The sequence below is a fragment of the Erinaceus europaeus genome, chromosome 10, assembly GCF_950295315.1.
Source record: "Erinaceus europaeus chromosome 10, mEriEur2.1, whole genome shotgun sequence".
NCBI classification, from domain to species: domain Eukaryota; kingdom Metazoa; phylum Chordata; class Mammalia; order Eulipotyphla; family Erinaceidae; genus Erinaceus; species Erinaceus europaeus.
In genome coordinates this window covers 26,164,688-26,185,486 of record NC_080171.1, presented here as the reverse complement: position 1 = coordinate 26,185,486, position 20,799 = coordinate 26,164,688, and the positions used below count along the sequence as shown (strand labels likewise).

The window sequence follows — 20,799 nt, the reverse complement described above, 5'->3', positions numbered from 1 at the left end:
TGCTGTCATGTGGGGTCCTGGGGATGTGGACTCAGGTTGGTGACCATGGAGTTGGGGAGTCCTGTCACGGGCTGGTGGGCCCTTGGGCAGGGGGCTAGTTTATGTCTATCTGGGCACTGAGTGCCAGCATATGCCTGGGTGAATAATGAGGAGAGTGCTCTGAGAACGTATCATACTGTCTCTGGCCACTGGGGACACCTCTGCCCTAGGGACATTGTGATGTAGCAAATCCCTCTGGTTAGAGGGGCCCTTAGGATCTTACATGTGTGATCAAGTAAAGCTGTTTCAGAGCCAAAGCCAGAGATTCAGCGCCAGCACCCACATGATGGGCCCAGGGCTTGCACCTTGCAGGCAGCTGTCACAGGGCCTGATGAGCACCCTTCCCTTGGGACAGGTGGAAGCTGGACCTTAATTAGAGAGACAATAGCTTGAATGTGTTCTTTGAACACCACTGATCACATGACCCACTTGGTGACATTTAGTAGATGTTCAGTCATCTCTAGAGGTCAATTTCCTTCTCTTTTAAGAGAGGTTCTCTCTAATGAGAATTTCTAGGCAAATGCCAGCTTAAGCCAGGCTGGGAACTCTCTGGGAGCCAACATATGTCTTTGGTCTTTGTCCACACATCAATCTAGAGGGACAGGGATGACCCGTAGCCCAGCCTGACCCAGTGGCCCTGAAGACTCATGGTGTGGGATAGCCCTTTTCAAATGTCAGACTCGGAAATGCAGACATTCCTGAGAAGGACGAGCTCGGTTTCATTTTGTCAAGGTCAGTTAGAAGCTGCCTGCTCTCCAGTCAAAGACCAAAGGATTGGTGACTGCCTGGCAGTTCCAGATATGCGCAGAAGGAAGACATTTACCTAATTAAGTAATGCTATTTCCTTCTAGACATCGATGGGAATTTATTATTCCACTAATTCGTTATATATTGGACCTACATATCAGAGCACCATAAAAATGTTAGAATCTACTTTACTATATAAAGAAGAAAATAAAATCTAATTACAGTTCTTTAGTTGTCTGAACCATGCTGGAAGACTAGAGATAGATAGCTTACCTGGTAGAGCCAACACTTTACTGTGTACAAAGGCCTGGGCTCACTTTCCTCGCCACCACAAAGGCACACCATGAAAAGGGAAGGTCTTGGGGCAGGCAGTGATGTATCTGGTTGAGCACACACACTCCCATGTACAAGGACCTGGGCTTAAGCTCCTAGCCCCCACCTGCAGGATGGAAGCTTCATGAGTGGTGGAACAGTGCTGCAGTTGTCTCTTTTTCTCTCTATCTCTTCTATCCCCTCAGCTTCTCTCTCTGTCCTAACATATAAAAATAAATAAATAAATGATGCGGAAATAAATGAAATAAATGAATGACTTCTTTAAAAAATTAGAAAAGTCAGAAAGAGGACGAATCTGAAATGGTCTCATTTATACACAGAAGTTGAGAAATAGAACAGAAAGCAAAACACAAAGCAGAACTCAGACTTGGTTCTGTGTATGGCACCAAAGTAAAGGACTGTGGGTAGGGCGGGGGGTGGGGTCCGGGGTGGGCTTCAGGTCCTGGTGCATGATGGGGGAGGAGGATCTAGGCTGAGGGTGAGACTTCTGTAGAAAACTGGGGAATTGTACACATGTACCAACAACTGTGTTTACTATAAATCATTATTCTCCCTGATAAAAATATTTTAAAAATAGACAAGAATGAAAAGGGGGAAGGAAGCTTCATGACTGATGAGGCAGTGCTGTGGTATCTCACCTTATTTCTCTATCTCTTCTTTTTTTAATATTTATTTTATTTATTTATTCCCTTGTTGTTTTATTGTTGTAGTTATTATTGTTGTTGGATAGGACAGAGAGAAATGGAGAGAGGAGGGGAAGACAGAGAGGAGGAGAGAAAGATAGACACCTGCAGACCTGCTTCACCACCTGTGAAGCGACTCCCCTGCAGGTGGGGAGCCGGGCTTCGAACCGGTATCCTTATGCCGGTCCTTGTGTTTTGCACCACCTGCGCTTAACCCGCTGCGCTACAGCCCGACTCCCTCTCTATCTCTTCTTATCTCTATCTCTCATCATCTGTCTGGAAACAAAAAGGTTCTACATGCTTCACTCCCGCACAAGCCCTGGAATCATGCAGGAGCAAAACTCCCGAGGGGGAAAAGAAATCATGTGTGACTGTTGATGCCTATGATAGCTTCTAAGTGCAGCCAAATAAATGACTAGCTGAACATTTCAAGATATTTACTTCCCAGGATTTGTCTGTATTTACAAAATTGGGATGACATGCTATTTTGTAATTTTTTTTTTGTGTGTGTGTGAAGTTAAGCTAGAATGAGTAGGCCTCAGCACACGAGGGCTTCAGTCTGCTGAGTGGCCTCTGTGACGTCTATACTGGAAGCTTTCTCTGCAGCCAGAGATAAAGTGAGGGCCTTAGCTCATGCAGTTGCTCTGCAGCCCTGGCTTAGCAATACTAGCCAGTGGGATAAGACAAGAACAGGAAGAGAATGGCACGCACCCTGGTAGGGAAGAAGCGAAGCTGTTTCTGCACACAGCCTTCTGTTATTCATTGCAAATCCTAAGGCAGTTGCAAAAGGGTTTCTGGAATAGATTCTATAAGTTTAGCATGGCACAGAATCAGAGCCAGTCCACAGAAGTCAGCTACATTTCTTTTCCTTTTCCTTTCTTTTCTTTTTTGTTTTTAAGCTACATTTCTAGATGGTGCAATGCATAGTTGAAAATAGAAATTGAAATAACCTATATGGTCACATCAAGAGTGTGTTAAGTTTAGGGATCAATTTGAACAAGGCATCTGTGCACTCAAAACAACAAAATGTTTTTTTTTTTTTTACCATTTAAAAATTTATTTATTTATTTTCCTTTCTGTTGCCCTTGTTTTATTGTTGTAGTAGTTGTTGTTGTTGATGTTGTTCGATAGGACAGAGAGAAATGGAGAGAGGAGGGGAAGACAGAGGGGGGAGAGAAAGATAGACACCAGCAGATCTGCTTCACTGCCTGTGAAGCGACTCCCTGCAGGTGGGGAGCTGGGGGCTTGAACTGGTATCCTTACGCCGGTCCTTGTGCTTGGCGCCATGTGCGCTTAACCCGCTGCACTACCGCCAACTCCCAACAAAATATTCTCTATAGATATTAAAGAAGAGCTAGAGAGATGGAGAGCTATACCATTCTCATGGAGAAGAAGAGATCGTTGCTAACTTGTTATCACCCTTTCCCCCCATTTGAGCTGCAGTTCCATGCAAGGCGTGCCAGTGAAAATCCCACCAGGGACAAGGGGTAACTCACTTGGGTAGTGTGCCTGCCCAACCCAGTCTCCACTGCACTGAAGAGAGCTTTGGCACTGCAGTACCTTTTCCTCTATCCCTCTGTCTCTGTCTCTGCCTTTCTGTTTTTAAAAAAGTCTGCCATGAGTAGTGAAGCCTCAGCAACAGGAACACAATAACAAAATTGCAACAGACTTCTTTTTTTTTTTTTCCTTAAGTAGGGACAGGAAAAAGATCAATGACTTCCCAAGATCAGAGGCAAAAGAGTTGTCAGAGAGAGATGTAAGAGAATTTTGTGAAGTTATGGAAGTGTCCTTTAGCTTAATCCTGGTGGAGGGTTATAGGATATACATTTGTCAAAACTTGAACTGTACACACACACACACACACACACACACACACACACACACACTCTCCAAAATCTCGCTTAAATAAAAGCCTATAGGGAATCCGGCGGTAGCGCAGCGGGTTAAGTGCACATGGCATAAAGCACAAGGACCAGCATAAGGATCCCGGTTCGAGCCCTTGGCTCTTCACCTGCAGGGGAGTCGCTACACAAGCGGTGAAGCAGGTCTGCAGGTGTCTGTCTTTCTCTCCCTCTCTCTGTCTTCCCCTTCTCTCTCCATTTCTCTCTGTCCTATCCAACAACAACAACATCAATAACAACAACAATAAAACAAGGGCAACAAAAGGGAATAAATAAATATTAAAAAAATAAAAGCCTATAAGCATTTTCCTAGATGAAAGAATATTTTTATTATTATTGTATAATTAGTTATGTATTAATAGCACTATATCAACATAATTGTGGAATACAAATTAGTGGCTGTGTGGTGTTCTGTTTTTCTGGTGGACCATAGTAGATTTAATCCCTTCACCTCAGGCTGGGCCATTTCCTTTCTTTCCAAGTGTTTGGTATGGCACACGATTTCAGGGTGGGTGTCTGAGTATCTGTGCTGATCACTAGCTCAGTGTTAGAGATAACGTTTCCATTGGTGAGTGAGTGGAGGTAGTGAATGCTTTCAGGCTCCGGAGCCAGGTGTCACACTGTTTTCAAGGAAGGTGTCAAATTTGACTTCCATCCATATTACATGAGAACCTGCATCCTTGCCAAAATTTGGCAAATAGGCTTTGTGTGTGTGTGTGTGTGTGTGTGTGTGTGTGTGTGTGTGCTTTTTTCTTTAATTGCCACCTGGGTTATTGCTGGGCCTTGGTGCCTGCAGGACAAGCCCACTGCTCCCTGTGGCCATTTTTTCTTCTTTCTTTAATTTGATGGGACAGAGAAAAATTGAGGGGGCAGTTGCAATTAAGACTTTACGGGTTGGGAGCTGGGCGGTGGCATAGCGGGTTAAGTGCACATGGCACAAAGTGCATGGATCGGCAGAGGGATCCTGGTTCGAGCCCCCGGCTCCCCACGTGTAGGGGAGTTGCTTCACAAGTGGTGAAGCAGGTCTGCAGGTGTCTGTCTTTCTCTCCCTCTCTCTGTATTCCCCTCCTCTTTCTGTTTCACTCTGTCCTATCCAACAACGAAGACAGACGACAACAATGACGATAAACAAGGGCAACAAAAGGGAAAAAATAAAGTTTTTTTTTTTTTTAAAGACTTCATGGGTTTTGTTGTTGTTGTTAACAGCAGTTCCAGCCTTCTATGCATGTTGCTTCTGGTAGCGAGAAGCCTATAGATTCTCTCAGTTCTCAGTCTTCTCCCAGACATACCCCTCACTGTTTGGTGCTTTCTTCTGGCCCCTTTCTGAATGTGCATTTGCACAACGTGGCTTTGGATTCCAGGGGCAACTTTTGTTTATTTTCACAGGGAAGGGCTGGTGCTTTCTGGCTGTTTCTACGAGCACTGCTCTCACTCAGTCATCTGTCTGGGTTCTTTTGCCACGCTGGCCCACCGGATAACACCCTCCTGGCTGTTCTCTGAGGAGTATCTCTAATACCCCCCAACTTTTGCTCTGGGCACTTACCCCACTCTGGGCACCTTATTGTTCAAACAATACTGCACTACATAGTCCTTTCTGTAGGATTCACCCCCAAACTAACTTGTGGTGCCTGCTCAGCATATGTGTATGTGCTAGTTGAGAAGTTGCAGAATTGCTGCCTCAAAGCCTGCCTTTCCCCCTGGCTTTTATCTGGGCTTCTTTTGCTTATTGCTTTCTTGGCTGGCTCATTCCTTTCTTTTTTTTAAATATTTATTCCCTTTTGTTGCCCTTGTAGTTATTGTTGTTGTTATTGATGTCGTTGTTGTTAGATAGGACAGAGAGAAATGGAGAGAGGAGGGGAAGACAGAGATGGGGAGAGAAAGATAGACACCTGCAGACCTGCTTCACCACTTGTGAAGCGACTCCCCTGCAGGTGGGGAGCCAGGGGCTGGAACCGGGATCCTTACCGATCCTTGCGCTTTGTGCCACATGTGCTTAACCCACTGTGCTACCGCCCGACTCCCTTATTCCTTCCTTCTTTTGCTGTACTGATCTGAGCTCCCCCTCCCTCTTTTGCTGTGACTAATAGGGACACTTGTCTCTTCTCCTAGGACATTACTGTCTGGGAGTTGGCAGGCTCTCTAGCCCCTCCTGTTGGTTCTATATATGGAGAACATGGCGCTGCTGGTTGGAGGAAGGCAGGGCACTGGGAGGCAGATGTCTGTCACTCCTGTGGTGGGGTGTCTTATGCTCCCAGAGCATCTTGGGGTCTCTTATGGACACCCCTTAGATGTACAGTAACTCTTGAGCTTGGGGAAGAAGCCTGAGAGGCACATATTAGTGTTGCAAAGTTCACCTTCCACTGTGAAGAGGCAAGGGACAGCAGGGAAACTGAGGCCCAGGGTAGCTGAGCTGTTGTTGCTCTGGGGTCACCCTAGTGCCCTCTTCTTTAGAGACTGCCAGTTCTGGGCCCTGAGGATTCCAGCTCATGCACATCAGCAGGGATGAGGGATGCAAGCGCCTAGGTCAGTGCTGCCAGGCCAGGCCAGGCCATGCTGACGCTGGGCAAGGTGTGGGTGCAGAGGGCCCCCTGCCAGTGTGAGCCCAGCTGAGCTCATGGCTGCCAGCCACCCCTGGGTCTCCTGGAGGCAGGATGAGCAGTGCAGAGCCTGGCTGTGCAAACAGACACCCTGGCACAGTGGAGTCTGATGCCTGGGCCCTCCCCGCCCTTCTTCCCTCCCTCCCTCTAGAACAAGAGATAAATTACCTTTGAGGAAACACAGATTAATCATCTGGCTCCCCATCATGCTGCTGGCTGCACTCCTGGGCTGGCTTCTGCTGACAGTGCCCGGGCACACCGCCTGCTGCCCAGCACTGGCCTTGGCAGCTGTTGGCCTGGCCCTTTTCTGCTCTCTCTGTGCCCTTTAAGGAATGAAGAGCGAGGGTTGTCTCCTTGGTGTTTCTATCAAGGATGTAGAGATGGGTGGTGATCAGCCAAAGGGGAGGGGAGGGCTCATCCACAGAGCAATGATGATGGCCTTGCCCCTTCTTCCCTGGGCTCCCATTGGAAGAATCCTCCAGTTCCTTGCGGTGACTCTTCCTCCCAGCTGTGTGTGGAGCCCTGGCGGCACTAAGCATCCACAGTTGCCACTTAGTTATCTTTGCATGGCCCTGTGGCCTTGTTGCTGGGTGGTGACCCTCACTGGAGTGGGCCTGTGTGCTGGCCTATGGTCTCTGTCCTCTCTGTGTGATGTCCCCTGCTTTCGTCTTGTGCCTCTTGAAGAACTGTTTCCCAAGGGCCAGTCTGTTTTTTATTTTGTCCTTGTGGGCAGTGTGACTCTCTGCTAAGCCACTATGTGTGTGTACGTTTTTGTACAGGGGTCTCTTCTCACTCAGAGAGCATGCCAGGCTGGGTGGGGGGCACACTTGCCAGCATCTGGTGACAGTGTGGGGGTGACAAGAGGTCCAAGTGTGTTTAGACTTTGGGGTCAGCCTCATTAAGAGTTAGAAGACAGCGGTCACAGCTGGAGAAGGGTGAAGGCAGGGCTGGCCCCACGTCTGAGCGTGTAGACCAGAAGTCAGTCTCCATAGTGGCCTCTGTGGAGTTGACCTTGTGTTCATCAATATGGCAGGCAGCCCTTCTACCTGAATTTTTACATAGAATCTCCTGCCAGAATGTCTCTGCCAATGATTCTCAGAGCTCTTGGCTTCCTGTCTGGTAGAAGAGGGATGTCTAGGTGAGCATAGGGAGTGATGATCTTTGGTTTCCATCCAGATCCTCTCAGCAGACCCCTGCTGGTGGTGGGCGATTGGATTCTCTTCTGTGGTCTGTTCTGCACTGCCCTGCTCCCTACCGTGCAGGGTGCCCTGCTTGGGGAGGGAGTTGGAATGGAAACAAGCCAAAAACATCACACAAGACTTCATCCTCAAATTCAAAAGGAAAAGTGAGACCACCCAGAGCTGGCAGTCTGGTTAGGTGAATTATTGTTACCCACATCTTCAAGATGATAATATCCTTTAACTCATTTACTTACTCACTAACCACTTCCTGTCCACCCATTCATCTGTCTATGCATGCATCTATATTCATCATCTATCTGTCCATCTGTCTACCTATACCCCTTCTTCCATCCTTCCATCCATCCACCCACCCATTACCCACCATCTGTCCATTAATCCAACATCCATCATCCATTTATCCATCCATATTTCCATCCATCATTCATCAGTCCATTTATCCATCTAGTCATCCTTCTTTCCTTCCTTCCTTCCTTCCTTCCTTCCTTCCTTCCATCTGTCTATCCATCTATCATTCATCCATCATTCAACTTTCTATCCATCCATCCATCCATCCATCCATCCATCCATCCATCCATCCACTCATCCATCCACCTATTTGCCCATATAGTCATTCATCCATCTACCTGCTATCCATCATATACTATCCATGCATCCATCCAACCACCATCCACTTACCATTTATCCATCCATCCATCCATCCATCCATCCATCCATCCATCCATCCATCCATCTATCCATCCATCCATCCACTATCTATTATCCATTACCCATACATACACCCACCCTTCCATTTATTCATCCACCCTCCCATCTTTCCATCATGTAATCATCCAGGACATGTATTCCCATAAAGGTGCTTGGAGTTGTAGCATCCTCACCCCATCCAGGTGTGCACCCTCACAGCTGGAGTGGTGGCTGCCATGCTGTGCACAGAGCCTAGGATGCTCTGGAAGGAGCTCTACCTTGCCTCTGTGGTGTCAGATGGAATGATGTGCAGGCCTGGGTGGCCAGGAGCTGAGGGTGACTCTGCCTGGACTCCAGCTCTGTGGTAGCATCTGTCATGAGCCAGTGGCCTCCCCCTTCTACATCCTGCCCCTGGAAGAGGAAGGGTGGATAGACTTGCTGTTTTTTAGCTAACATCTGATAGCTGTTCCCCGAGGATTTCTGTAGACTGGACTTGGTGGCCATTAGTGAGCTCTTATCTGCTATCTGGAAGCTGACCATGGGGGATTGAATGAAGTCCTCCCCCCTTCCTACAGGGGAGCCCAGCCCACCTATTTGGTCTGCTCACAGGTCTCCCACCTGCCATGCCTTGGCATCACTTGGGCCTTGTTCACTGGGACCTGGGCTGTGGACTTCCAGTTCCAGAGGGTTGGAGATCCAAAGTGGCAACTGGGTCCTTGAGGGGCAGGCAGCATTGCTCAGACAGGGCCTGGGTCTCAGGGAATGAGTCTCCCTTCCCTGGAATTTTACATGGTCCAGAACCTTCTGTGTTAGCTGGGGTGAGTTGACATGGGTCAGAGATGAGTAGCCCAGACTAGCCCTTTCACTGGACACCCCTGACTGGGAAAGGTTGACAGTCCCAGGTTAGTGAGATAAGGGCTATGTCATTTCCTGCTTCACCTTCCCAATAGATAGTCTGGTGAAATTCTGTCATTCTAGAAGGAACCCAAGACCCGGGACACCTGGCAATGCTGAGTGACACTTTTTATTGAGGAATGGGTAGTAGGTGGCCATTGCCCCAGCTTAGGGGACTCTGGAGAGCTCAAATGGAGGGTTGAGGGAAGGCTGCCTCCTGCTGGTACCTGCTGTAGATTCTGAGGCCTGAGAGCCACTTCTGAGAAACCACAAATTTTTAAAATTTATTTTGGATAGATAGAGACAGAAAAATTTGAGAGCAAAGAGAGAGTTGGAGAGCAAGAAGGAGGGAGGGAAAGAGACAGAGACAGAGACAGAGACTGAGAGAAAGAAACATCTGCAACAGCTTCACTGCTGTTGAAGCATCCCCCCCCCCCCCACACACACACAGGTGGAACTAGGCTCTTGAACCCAGATCCTTGCATATGGATATGTGTCTACTTCAACGGGGTGTGCCACCTCCTAGCCCTTAAAGTCACAAATTCTTGAATTCAGGGGACAGGGAACTAACTGCTTCCCCAATCTGAAGTAGACAACTGGATTCAGAGGCAGGCTTCCCCACCCTCAAGCCTGTGTGACATATGTTGCTTATTTTGAGAAAAGCCAGAAGCAATGGCTTTGTGGCAGGTGACTGGAGCTAGTCCTGCCTTGCTATTCTGCTTCTTAGGAGGAGCTGAGCACTGCTTGAGGAGCTTGGCCACCATGATTCCAGGGTGCTGGAATTATGTCCATAGGGGTAGCAGCAGCACCTAAACCCTGCCTCCTAGTCTGTCCTGTCCTGGGAACCAGGGTTTCTGTCCCTCTGTCATCTACCAACCATGGCTGAGTGTCAATGTCACTCCCTCCCCAGTTCAGCTCTGGGCACTGCTGCTGCCTCTGCTGCTGCTGTCCCTGTGCCCCCTGCCACCTACTCTCCATGGGCCCTGGGCCAATAGCTCAATCCCACAGGGCTCTTTCCCCATCCTTGGCATACAAGTGGATCTTTCTGACTGAGTTCTTTTTGCCTTGAAGTCACCCTCCCAGCCCCTGGCATGGACTTTGAGGGCTGGGGAGCTCAACATTGACACGGACACTGGTGAGGGCTCCCTTCTTTGGGTACTGACAGGCTTAGGATGGTGCGGGACTGGTGAGCTCTGTCCTGACTGTGTGTCTTTGCTGGTCACTCTGGGCCTCTGTGTTGCTCTGAGCATCCTGGAGGGGTGTCCAGATGCCCCTGTGTGTCTCCAGCACCCTGTCCTGTCCTCTCTGTGTTCAGGGTGGCTCAGTGCACAGGCTGAAAGCGGGGAGCCTGGGGCTTGCATAGCAGGATCATCAGACTCCCACTCATGGGGGCTTCACAGGGGGGAGCCCCTTAAGCAGAGGCCGGGAATTCATGGAAACTGCTGGTCCCAGACCCAGCAATGGACAGGCTACCTCCATATTCCTTTCTGACCTCAGAAACCTGATTGACAGAGCCTGGTTTATCTCCCCAGTGTGGTGGCAAAGGGGGTGTGAGAGAGGTGACTTTGAGCCTCCAGACTCTGCAGAGCAGGTAGGCACAGAGAGAAGGAGGACTGGAGCTGGGGGAGGGTCTCAGAGTTCCCTGGGGGGTTATGCACAGGGGACAGGGGGCAGGAGGGCAGGGATGTCACCTGGAGTAGTAAGCTGGGGTCTCCCAAAGCTTTGGGGCTCTCTTCTGGCCTCACAGGTGTACCAGACAATACTGCTCTGCTATGTCTATTCTCCATGAGCCCATGGGCGCTGCTGGGGTGTCCTAGCTCACCTGCAAAGAGCCAGATTGGGGGCAGTGGCACCAGGGGGTGGGGTGGGGCTCTGCTGTGGAGCTTGAGGTGTTAGAGCTGGCCTGTGTCCTCTGCCCCTGCAGCTTCTCATTGGAGTGTTGGAGAGGAGGTGACTACAGGGGCGTTGAGTCAGAACCCTGTGCCTGGCTCCCCACCCATAGCCGCTGCTGCCTCCTGGTGGTGTTCTCAGCCTGAGCAGGAGCTGCCTGGCCCAGTGTGAAGGGCAAGGAAGGCCTTTGGGCCCTGGTACAGGGCATCCCTGGCTAGCTGGACTGTGGCAATGGGTCTGGGAATGGCCCCAGGGCTGTTTCCACTTGTGGCACCTGCACTCTGTAAACATGTCCTGGCTTGTTTATATGGAGGCTTCTGGAAAACAGCTCTGTCCCTGCCACAATGGAGGAAGCAGGCTCTCAAGCCTCACGTCTGGGAAGAGCATCACTGCGGTGGGGACGAGAGTCCAGGAAATCCAGCCAGACTCTTTGATCCTGCTCCGACCCAGCCTGGAGCGGAGTCTCAGCGATGAGCCAGCAGCTGGCAGAGTGTCACCTTGGCTGTGTCACCAAGGCTGGCACGGGGCTGGCTCTTCCCATGGCCACTTCCAGGCCGGCGGGCACCTATGCTCAAGTGTCCTCTGAGGTTTTTGGGGGTTAGTTGTCAAAGTGACAGGTGCTTTGGGGGAGCCCTGGATGTATGTGGGATGTCTATACTGGGCTCTGGGGAGGAATGAGAGTCACCCAGGAAGTGAAAGAGGCCACTTGAGGTGGGATGAGAGCAGGCAAGACAGGCTGCAGGGTGTACCTGGTTCCTGCTCTCCCCACACTTGCCCTTTGTAACCTTTGTCCTTTGGTGACAAGAAAGTGGGGGTGTAAAAGTGGCCCTGCTGGGTGCATGATACCCCAACTCTACTGCCCATCATAGGGTTCAGACAAGTCTGAGGTGACAGACACCAGAAACTCTGATTCCTAATCACCTTGTCTCCCCTGAAGCTGGCCCTCAAACCCAGATTGTCTTGGGGGTGCTGGGAGTTCCCGGGTGCCATCTGTGCCCCCGACCCCCAAGAGCATTGTCCACAGGGCCTGCTCCCTTCCAGGCCAGCCCTCTGGGATATGGGTGTGCTGGACAGACAGAGAGTTTGTCTGCACTGTCATCCCATGTCCCGCTTTCAACCCATGGTCAGGTCAAGCCCCAGTGTGGATACAGGGGTCTTCAGGGACTGGGAAGGGGAAGGGCCATCTGTTTCCTCACCTCTAAATCAGTCATCCTGGTCGCAAAGGTGACACTTTGGTCTCGAGCAAGTCCCAGGCACGTAGCATATTAACCCCCCCCCCCCACCTAAAAGGGCCAGGTGGGCAGTGAATCCAGTCAAGGAGGGGTGGGGCAGGGCTGTGGTGCACCCTATTGAGTGCACACATGGCACTACTCAGAGACCTAAGAGCAGGGCCCTTGGTCTTCACCTGTGGGGTATGGAAAGCGCTTCACAAATAGTGAAACAAGTACTGTAGGTATCTCTCTGCCTCTGCCTATTTTTTAATCGTTATTTATTATTATTATTATTTTTTTATTGCCACCAGGGTTATCCTTGGGGCTTGGTGCCTGTACATGAATCCACTGCTATCTGTGGTCATTTCCCCTTCCCTTCCCTTTCTATTTTATTGGATGGGACAGAGAGAAATTGAGAGGGTTGAGTGAGATAGATAGATAGAGAGATAGAGAGACACAGATACCTGCATCACTGCTTCACCGTTCTTGAAGCTTCTTCCCCCCTGCAGGTGGGGGGATCAAACCTATATTTTTGTGCTTAGTAATATGTGCACTTAACCAGTGTGCCACTGCCCAGCCCACACTCATATCTCTATCTCTTGCTTCTCTCTCAATTTCTTTTTGTCTTAATACAAAATAATAATAATAAAGGGCAGGGTGGGGGATGGCTATTGAAAGCTGTGGGTTTGTAGTGCAGGTGCCAACCTCCAGCTATAACCTTGGTGGCAATAAAACAAAACAAAACAAAAACAAACAAACAGATAAACACCCCAACACCACCAGCAATAACAAAACCACCAAGCAGGAGGCCAGAAATCCCAGACAGGACATGTGGCCAGTCCTCCCACTGCATCTGGCAGGGGGTGTGACTTTTGTCTGTAGGTGCCAGACTGTAACTCAATTGTGCGTACACGCACAGAGTCCCTCTTAACTGGCTCACTCAATGACCCTTCAGGCACAGCTTGACTTAGGAGCCCAAGCAGGGCACTGGGAGTCTGTCCATCATGTTCTCAGACAGTTGCTCCCCATGGTCACCTGCAGCAGGGTGCCATCATGGGGCCAGCAAGCAGAAGGGAGGTCCTGTTCTCTAGGGAAGAGACACTGCCTGGAGGGTCCTGGTCCTGGCACAGTCTCTTGCCCACTAGGGTGGCATGGCATTGTGCTCTGACTGGCCTGGGGGAAGTGCTGGTCAGAAGGAGGGTGCCATCTGTGTTGGGGTTTCTCCTAGAGGTGGGTGCCTCCCTTCTTATCCTGGTGGCCTAGCTGACACCCCACTTTGAGGGGGATCCTTGGGGCAGGCTGGGGCAGGACTGTCCAGGGTGATGCCTGCTGCCTTCAGCACCTGGGTTCCCACTGGGCCTCAGCCTCTCCAGGGCCAGGGAGTTTGTGGCTCTGTGTGTGTGTGTGTTGTGGGGGGTGTGGTAAGAATTGGGGGGAGGCAGTGGAGGGAGGGGGAGAGGGCTAAACCCTGGGTTTGCTCTGAGAAGGGGGCCTTTGCTCTGTCCCCTCTGGACTGACCTTCTACCCTCTCCCTTTGCCGTTTCAGCCCAGACAGCAGACGTCCTGAAGGTCCTCGATTTTCAGAGCCAGCCTGATGGTGTAGTGAAGACAACCGGCTTCTGCGCTACACGGCGGTCTTCCAAAGGCCCAGATGTGGCTTACAGGGTCACGACAGAGGCCCAGCTCAGTGCACCCACCAAGCAGCTGTACCCCAGTAAGAGGCTGTTTGTCTCAGGGTGGGGAAGCCGGAGGGTGAAGCCTTGAGGCTTGCCTGGTGGGGGAGGCATTGCTGGTTCTCTAGAAAGCCCTTCTTGGGGGTCCATCTGTCTCCAGAAGTATGAAGCACAAGCCCGCCTTTGTCACCTGCCCCCTGTCACAGCACTGGGGGGTGGAGGGGCGATAGCAGGTGTCTCTCCAGCTGCAAATGCAACAGGAGATGATGGTACCAGGGGACAAGGTCAAGAGAACCCAGGGCCACAGGAAAGGAAGTGCTTGGGGACAGAAGCCTAATTGGGGGCAGTGACATTAAGAGACACATGAATCAAACATCAGGGCTCTCAGCAAGGCAGCGGAGGTTTTAATGAGAATCAATTGCCAAGTGACTCAGGCTCGGCTTTTAATTACATACACAGAGCAGGAAGTGCCCTTAGCTGCTAAGAGGATACTGTGGTCCCTGTCACCTGGCCCGGGACCATATGTGACACCCCCTCCTCCAGCCCAGACTCAGCCACACACACTGGCCTTATCTGGGAGGACAAGTGAGTGGTGATTGATGCCTCTTTCCTGGCATGGAACCGATTCCTGTTGGGATGCAGAAAGGGCCAGACAGAGGGGGCCAGGACGCCCGGCAGATAAGCTCACTGCCGTTAGTGGAAGACTGCATACTGTCACCCTGGGGTGACCTGGAGGTGGCCCTTATGTTGATCCCAGAGTAGGGCTGGCAAGTAGTGGAGTCTGTCCAGCCCCCAAGGACACACTCTCCTTTGGGGTGCACCCATTTCTTCTGGCCTCAGCTTTTCCTGCCTGGAGACTCAGCTCCCTCTCAACCCACAGTGTTCTTCAGAGTCCTATCTCTGAAAAGCAAGTTGGCCCTTTCCAAGATTTCACCAGGGTCCAGGCAGATGGCGTCATGGTGATGCAGAAGCCTTTCATGCTGAGGCTCTGAGCACCCAGCTTCGGACCCTGGCAGCACCAAGACTGAGCCCATGGGTGACAAAGGGCAAGCCTGGCAGGTGCCTGGCTGGTCACTGCAGGCTGAGGCCACCCCCATGGCCTTCTGTACTCCTTCCACAGAGAATACAAGGATTTCCTCTTCTCACGCTCCAGTGGGTGCCCTGGCGACCCCTGGGATGGACATGTCTTTCATGTTTGGTAGAAGTAATGCAGAATTGAGAGTGAAGGTGCAAAGACAACTCAGAGGGAGAGAGTCCCTTCCCAGAGCCAAAGAGAATGACCAGAGGATGTACATTTTCCCTTCTCTAATATCCCCAATCTATGTCACACCCAGCCTAGCTTCCCATTGGTCCACTGAGATTACTAGGTGTGGCTCCCTTAGTAAAACTTCTCCCACTGTGTTCATGGTGCTTTTGTGTTCTTCAAAGACTGCCCCACTACCATTTCCTGGTGCTACTTTTTAAAGTTTTTCCCACAGGCATAGGGGAACATGTAATAATGTGTAATAAGGTGTCCATGTCCTGCCCCAGCTATTTCCTGGTTCCAGGCCTCCTGTCCCTGACACTGGGACCCAGTGGCACACCACACTGGGTGGCTGTATGTACTGTTCTGTGGCCTGTGGGTCTCATGTCACTGGTCAGGGAAATGCTCTAGGGAGTAGAGCTGGGCCTACCTCTCTCCTGTGACCATCTTCTGAAAGGTGAATCACCGAGGCTTCCCGACAGTTCTTTCTCCAGCCCTCCTGATGTTTGCATTCTCACTCTGGGGTATCCCTGAGACTAGAAACTCAGGAAATGGCACTGTAGCAAACTGGAGAGACAGGGTTTGGTCCTTGGCTGCGGATCATGCCCGAGAGCATGAACACACTCTCATTTTCTATTCTCTTTTTTTTCTTCTTTCTTTTTCTTTTTATTTTTTATTAAGACAGGACAGTAACTGTCAGTGGCATGGACTCAACAGGTAGGGACAACAGGCAGATGACGCTTTACAAGGAGATCACTGACTTTAAATCTTAAATGCAGAGTTGGGTGAGTCCCGGGCTCTTGGGTGCCTGTTCCACCACAAGGAACAGGCACCAAGCATGTTAGTACAAGCGAGTAGAAGGTGACTGGCCCATGCCTGTTACTTCTTTCCCTCTTTCTGTCCCTCTTTTTTTTTTTTTTTGTGGCCAGCAAGATGGGGGCTTCCTCCTGGTGCCCAGGGATGGAGCCAGAAAAGGCTCTCCCACTGACTCCACAGGATGGTTATGGTGGTGGCCCCTAACATAGCTTCCACCCTGGGCCCTGTGATGGGTGTGAAGGCTACACTAGAGCTTCCTCCTCCACTCCATTAGGGCTTGTAAGGGTGTCAGCCTGTCTGTTTGTCCCTGTCGCTCCCAGAACAGAGCTGCTTGCAGTACAGCCTTCCTGTCAGCAGAGGGCGCCATTGGACTGCTGCCAGTCTGCCCACACTCTGCTGCACAAGGCCTCTGCGGCCATTTGATTGTCCTTGATATGATTCCACAGGAAGGGTGGGTTTGATAAGGTGGGCCACGAGCCAGGATCAGAGCTCTCTTAGTACAAGTGAGTGGGAGGCGGCTGGTCATTGCCCACTTCTCCCCTCCCTCTTTCACTCCCTCCTTTTTTCTCTCCTTTCTTCCCTTGTTCCTTCCCTCCTGCTGACACCCCCCTCACTGTGGGTACAGGCTGCATTGATTATCCACCCTCTCCCTCTCCCTCAGCCCTGGGCTCCCGGCAGAATTGTAAATTGCACACAGGGAACTGAACAATTCTGCTGAAATGTGCTGACCTCACCACCAGATCCAAGGGGAGGAGGGGGCTTCCTGTCACCCGCTCTGATGGAGCTCTGACAGACAGGGAAGGACATGCCTGTGGAGCTTGGAGGGGCTTTGCCTGCCAGGCCTGGTTTCACTGGGGCGCCAGCCTGGCCTTGGCCTTTAAGGAACTAGCACAGTTTCTGGCCTGTGTTGAAAGGAGCTTGCCCTCCCACTCACATTCCGGAGTCCCCTTCCCCCACCCCCCTCTTTTAAACTGTGAAGTTTCTTGATTTCAACCTGCTTTTCTCTGTTTGGCACATCAGTGAGGAAATGACAAAGTGCAGTTCTCAGTGAGACTGCCCTGTCTGTTGCCCCTTCTCTCTCTCTCTCTCTCTCTCTCTCTCTCTCTCTTCTCTGCTTCCCTCCTCTTGCTTTATTCCCTCCCTCTAACGTGCATGCTGAATGGCTTCCACAGTGCTAGGCATGGCTCTAGCTGCTGGGCACAAAGATGCATCAGAAGCTGTTCCTGGGAGTCGCGCGGTAGCGCAGTGGGTTAAGTGCACATGGCGCAAAGCTCAAGGACCGGCATAAGGATCCCGGTTCGGACTCCCAGCTCCCCACCTGCAGGGAAGTAGCTTCACAACTGGTGAAGCAGGTCTGCAGGTGTCTTTCACTCCCCCTCTCTGTCTTCCCCTCCTCTCTCCATTTCTGTCTGTCCTATCCAACAACGATGACAATAATAACTACAACAATAAAAAAGAGCAACAAAAGGGAATAAATAAATATTTTAAAAAAGAGGCTGTTTCTGTCCTGGAGAACTTCACACTCTGGAAGCTTCCAAGTAGGAGCTGTGTGCAGACGTCTGAAGATGTAGAGAAGTGAGAAGACAGCTCAGAAGGATCACATCTGGAAGGTCCATTTGACTTTGCATTTAGAATAAGCCTTATAGAGGGGTGACTTGGCCAGCTGGTGATAGGGAAGGGACTCAGGAACGGTCTGATCATTGTGCAGAAGGGACATGCGCCATTATACCATGCAGAGGCTGTCAGGTCTCCCTGTGGGTCTGTTGGCAGAGAGTGGCATCTGCACAGGGTTGATGGGGGGTGGGTGCTGACGGCTTATCTCTGTGCTCCTTCCCTTCCAGCATCTGAGTTTCCTGAGGACTTCTCCATCCTTACCACTGTGAAAGCCAAGAAGGGCAGCCAGGCCTTCCTGGTGTCCATCTACAACGAGCAGGGCATCCAGCAGCTGGGCCTGGAGATGGGCCGCTCTCCCGTTTTCCTCTATGAGGACCACACGGGGAAGCCAGGCCCAGAAGACTACCCACTGTTCCGGGGCATCAACCTGTCGGATGGCAAGTAAGTGTGGGCGGCACCTGGGAACCTCATCCTTCTCCTGTCCCTGGTCAGGCCAAGCCACCAAAGGCTGTGGGTGGGTTGGGGATGGTGTCACAGGGTATGTATTCTGCTGGCTGATGCCAGCACACTCGAAATTGGACCCCAGGGTCAGGCCATCCCCTGTGGTTCTGAGGAGCCCTTTATCTCCCTGCTTCTACCTCCCCCCACCAAAATGCACAGAAGTGCATCCAGTTCCATCTTGAGTCAGGAGAGATTCAGGAGAAAGTAGCTATACCTAATTTTTTTTTTTGTATTTCCATTGTCACCAGGGTTATCATCAGAGCACAGTGCCTGTACTACAATCCATTGCTCTAGTGGCCATTTTTCCCCTTCCTCTTTCTTTCTTTCTTTCTTTCTTTCTTTCTTTCTTTCTTTCTTTCTTTCTTTCTTTCTTTCTTTTTCATAGAGAAAGTGAGGGGGCGGGTGGTGGCACACCAGTTAAGTGCACATAGTACTAAGTACAAGTGCAAGGGCCCTCGCAAGGATCTGGTTCAAGCCCCCGCTTCCCTACCTGCAGGGGGGGGGTGCTCCACAAGTGGCAAAGCAGGTCTGCAGGTGTCTCTCTGTCTCTCTCCCTTCCTCTCTCCCCCTCTTCTCTTAATTTCCCTCTATCCCATCCAATAAAATGGAAAAAAAAATGGCCCCCAGGAGCAGTGGATTCGTAGTGTTGGCACTGAGCCCCAGTGAGAACCCTGGGGGCAAAAAAGGGGGGAGGGAGGAGGAGATACAGAGAGGGAGAGAGAGAGAGAGAGAGAGAGAGGAAGAGAGACACCTGAAAACCTGTTTCACTGCTTGTGAAGCTTCCCCTGCCCCACCCCTGCAGGTGGGGAGAAGGCACTCTAGCCCAGGTCCTTGAATATGCTAACCTTTATTGTGGTGTGCCACCACCATCCTCCCCCATCCTGTTTCTTCCAGAAAGGACTTAAGTCATCCTTAAAGATACAGGCAATTGTGGATAGATGTGGGGGCCACTGATGGTAAAAAAAAAAAAAAAGGACGTCTTTTTAGAATTGTCTGTTGAGTGGGCCCAGCAGAGCTGACATGAGTACAATAGCGTGGTCTCTGCTTCCTGCCTTCCTGCCTTCCCTGTTGTGGGTTTCATTTGGAGCCATGGGTTCTGCCACTGCCCAGTCTGGCAGTTCACAGGTTCGAGTACCATGCAGCACTGAAGTTCAGAGGGGGATGGGCACAGGGTGCTGCCTTGCCCCCTGCATCGATAGTTTCATTGCCCACTGGGTTTGAAGGTTTGACCTTTCCACAGAGCTCACTTACAGGCTCTGGCAGCACCCTTGTCTGAGAGATGAAAGTGCCGAGCAGCTCTGGTACCATGCACTTCGACACAGAGCTGCCCCGTCTCCCCTGGGCCTGTGGGTATCTGTGGGGAATTCTTGTGTGGGCATTGCTGGACACTGTCCCCTTCACTCACTCACCTGGCATCTCTATGTCTTTGCAGGTGGCACAGAATTGCCTTCAGTGTCCACAAAAAGAATATCACCTTGATCCTGGACTGTAAGAAGAAAATCACCAAGGTGCTCAACCGCAGTGACCACCCCCTGATCGATCTCAATGGCATCATTGTCTTTGGTGCCCGGATTCTTGATGAGGAACTGTTTGAGGTAGGCAGCAGGCAGCAAGCAGGGTGGGCTGGTGCTGGGCATGGCTGTGGTTCCTGCAAGTCTGAAGCCTCAGTTCTGTCCCAGTGGGTGTTTGTGGCTGTGGGGAGGAGATGCCATGTAGGGGACAGCAGTGACTCCCCTTGTCCAGGGCCCCATGTCTGGCATGATCTTAGGAGTGGTTGGAGCTTTGGGGAGCTGAACATGAGCCTGGTGTGGAGAGTAGTGCCTTCAGGGAGAGAGGGGGTGTTGGGTGGTGGGGCTCAACTGGAGAATGGAAGCTTCAGGAAGGCCCTTCCTGGCTCAGTGGTGTCCAACTATGTCTGGCATGGGGCCCAGCTTCCCTTAAAATGCCTAGGAGGTGGGGATGGGCAGCTGAGCATAGCTGGGAGCCCTGCTTTACCACCTGGAGCCCCAGGTGGGTCAGAGTTGAGGAACTTTGCCCTCCTTCCAGAAGTACGTCACCTCTGTAGATGACAAGTGCCCCAGAGGGGCACAAGGCTTGAATTGAAAACCCCTGGGAATCTAAAAATCCAGATTCCTGTGCCCCACCACCTGAGCTTCTGGGGAAGCAGACCTTCAGCAGAGCCTTGAAGTCTGCATTCTCGAAAGAACTTCAGGTGGCTGGCGTGACATCTGACTTGGGCCGAATGATAAACAGACAACCACCAGGAAGTTGAGGGTGACTTCTTCCCTATAAACTTGCTTTGTGGAGAAAGACGCAGGTGTGCTAAGAGCTCCCCACAAGCATATGTTTGGACAGGCTAGAAAGTCTCAAGAATGCTGGTCTGGCTCCCAGACTCCATGGCTGTGAGCTCCAGGGACAGAGGACAGGGGTGGAAGACAGGCTGGGCCAGTGTTTCCTTCCTAAATAGTCTGAAAGACCAAGGGCTGGGCTAAGAACACCTGCAACAACTCACATGCATGACTGCCTTCAGTGTCACCCAGACTCATGGCAGAGTGGGGGCCTGGGAAACTGAGCATCCTCTCTGTGACTTGGGGCCACCAAGTCAGACTTGGGGTGACTGGACTTTGACACCCTGCCAGGGAAGAAAAGAGAATTTATGCTTTTTACTCAATGTCTGTTCTCAGTTTTTTATTTATTTAGTATGAGATAAAGAAATAGCATAGTGGTTCTGCAAAAGACTCATATGTCTGAGGCTCTAGAGTCCTAGGTTC

At 51.0% G+C, this 20,799-nt stretch overlaps 1 protein-coding gene across 2 annotated transcripts in view; it reads left to right on the top strand.

The window, feature by feature from the left end:
• COL5A1 (collagen type V alpha 1 chain) overlaps nt 1–20,799 on the top strand; it is a 138,908-nt gene that overhangs the window by 19,601 nt on the left and 98,508 nt on the right. For both annotated transcript variants that reach the window (XM_007521425.3, XM_007521424.3), the window contains exons 2-4: nt 13,728–13,895; nt 17,755–17,968; nt 19,461–19,623. In XM_007521425.3, coding sequence (XP_007521487.1) covers nt 13,728–13,895; nt 17,755–17,968; nt 19,461–19,623 — 545 coding nt within the window. The remainder of the gene's footprint in view (nt 1–13,727; nt 13,896–17,754; nt 17,969–19,460; nt 19,624–20,799) is intronic.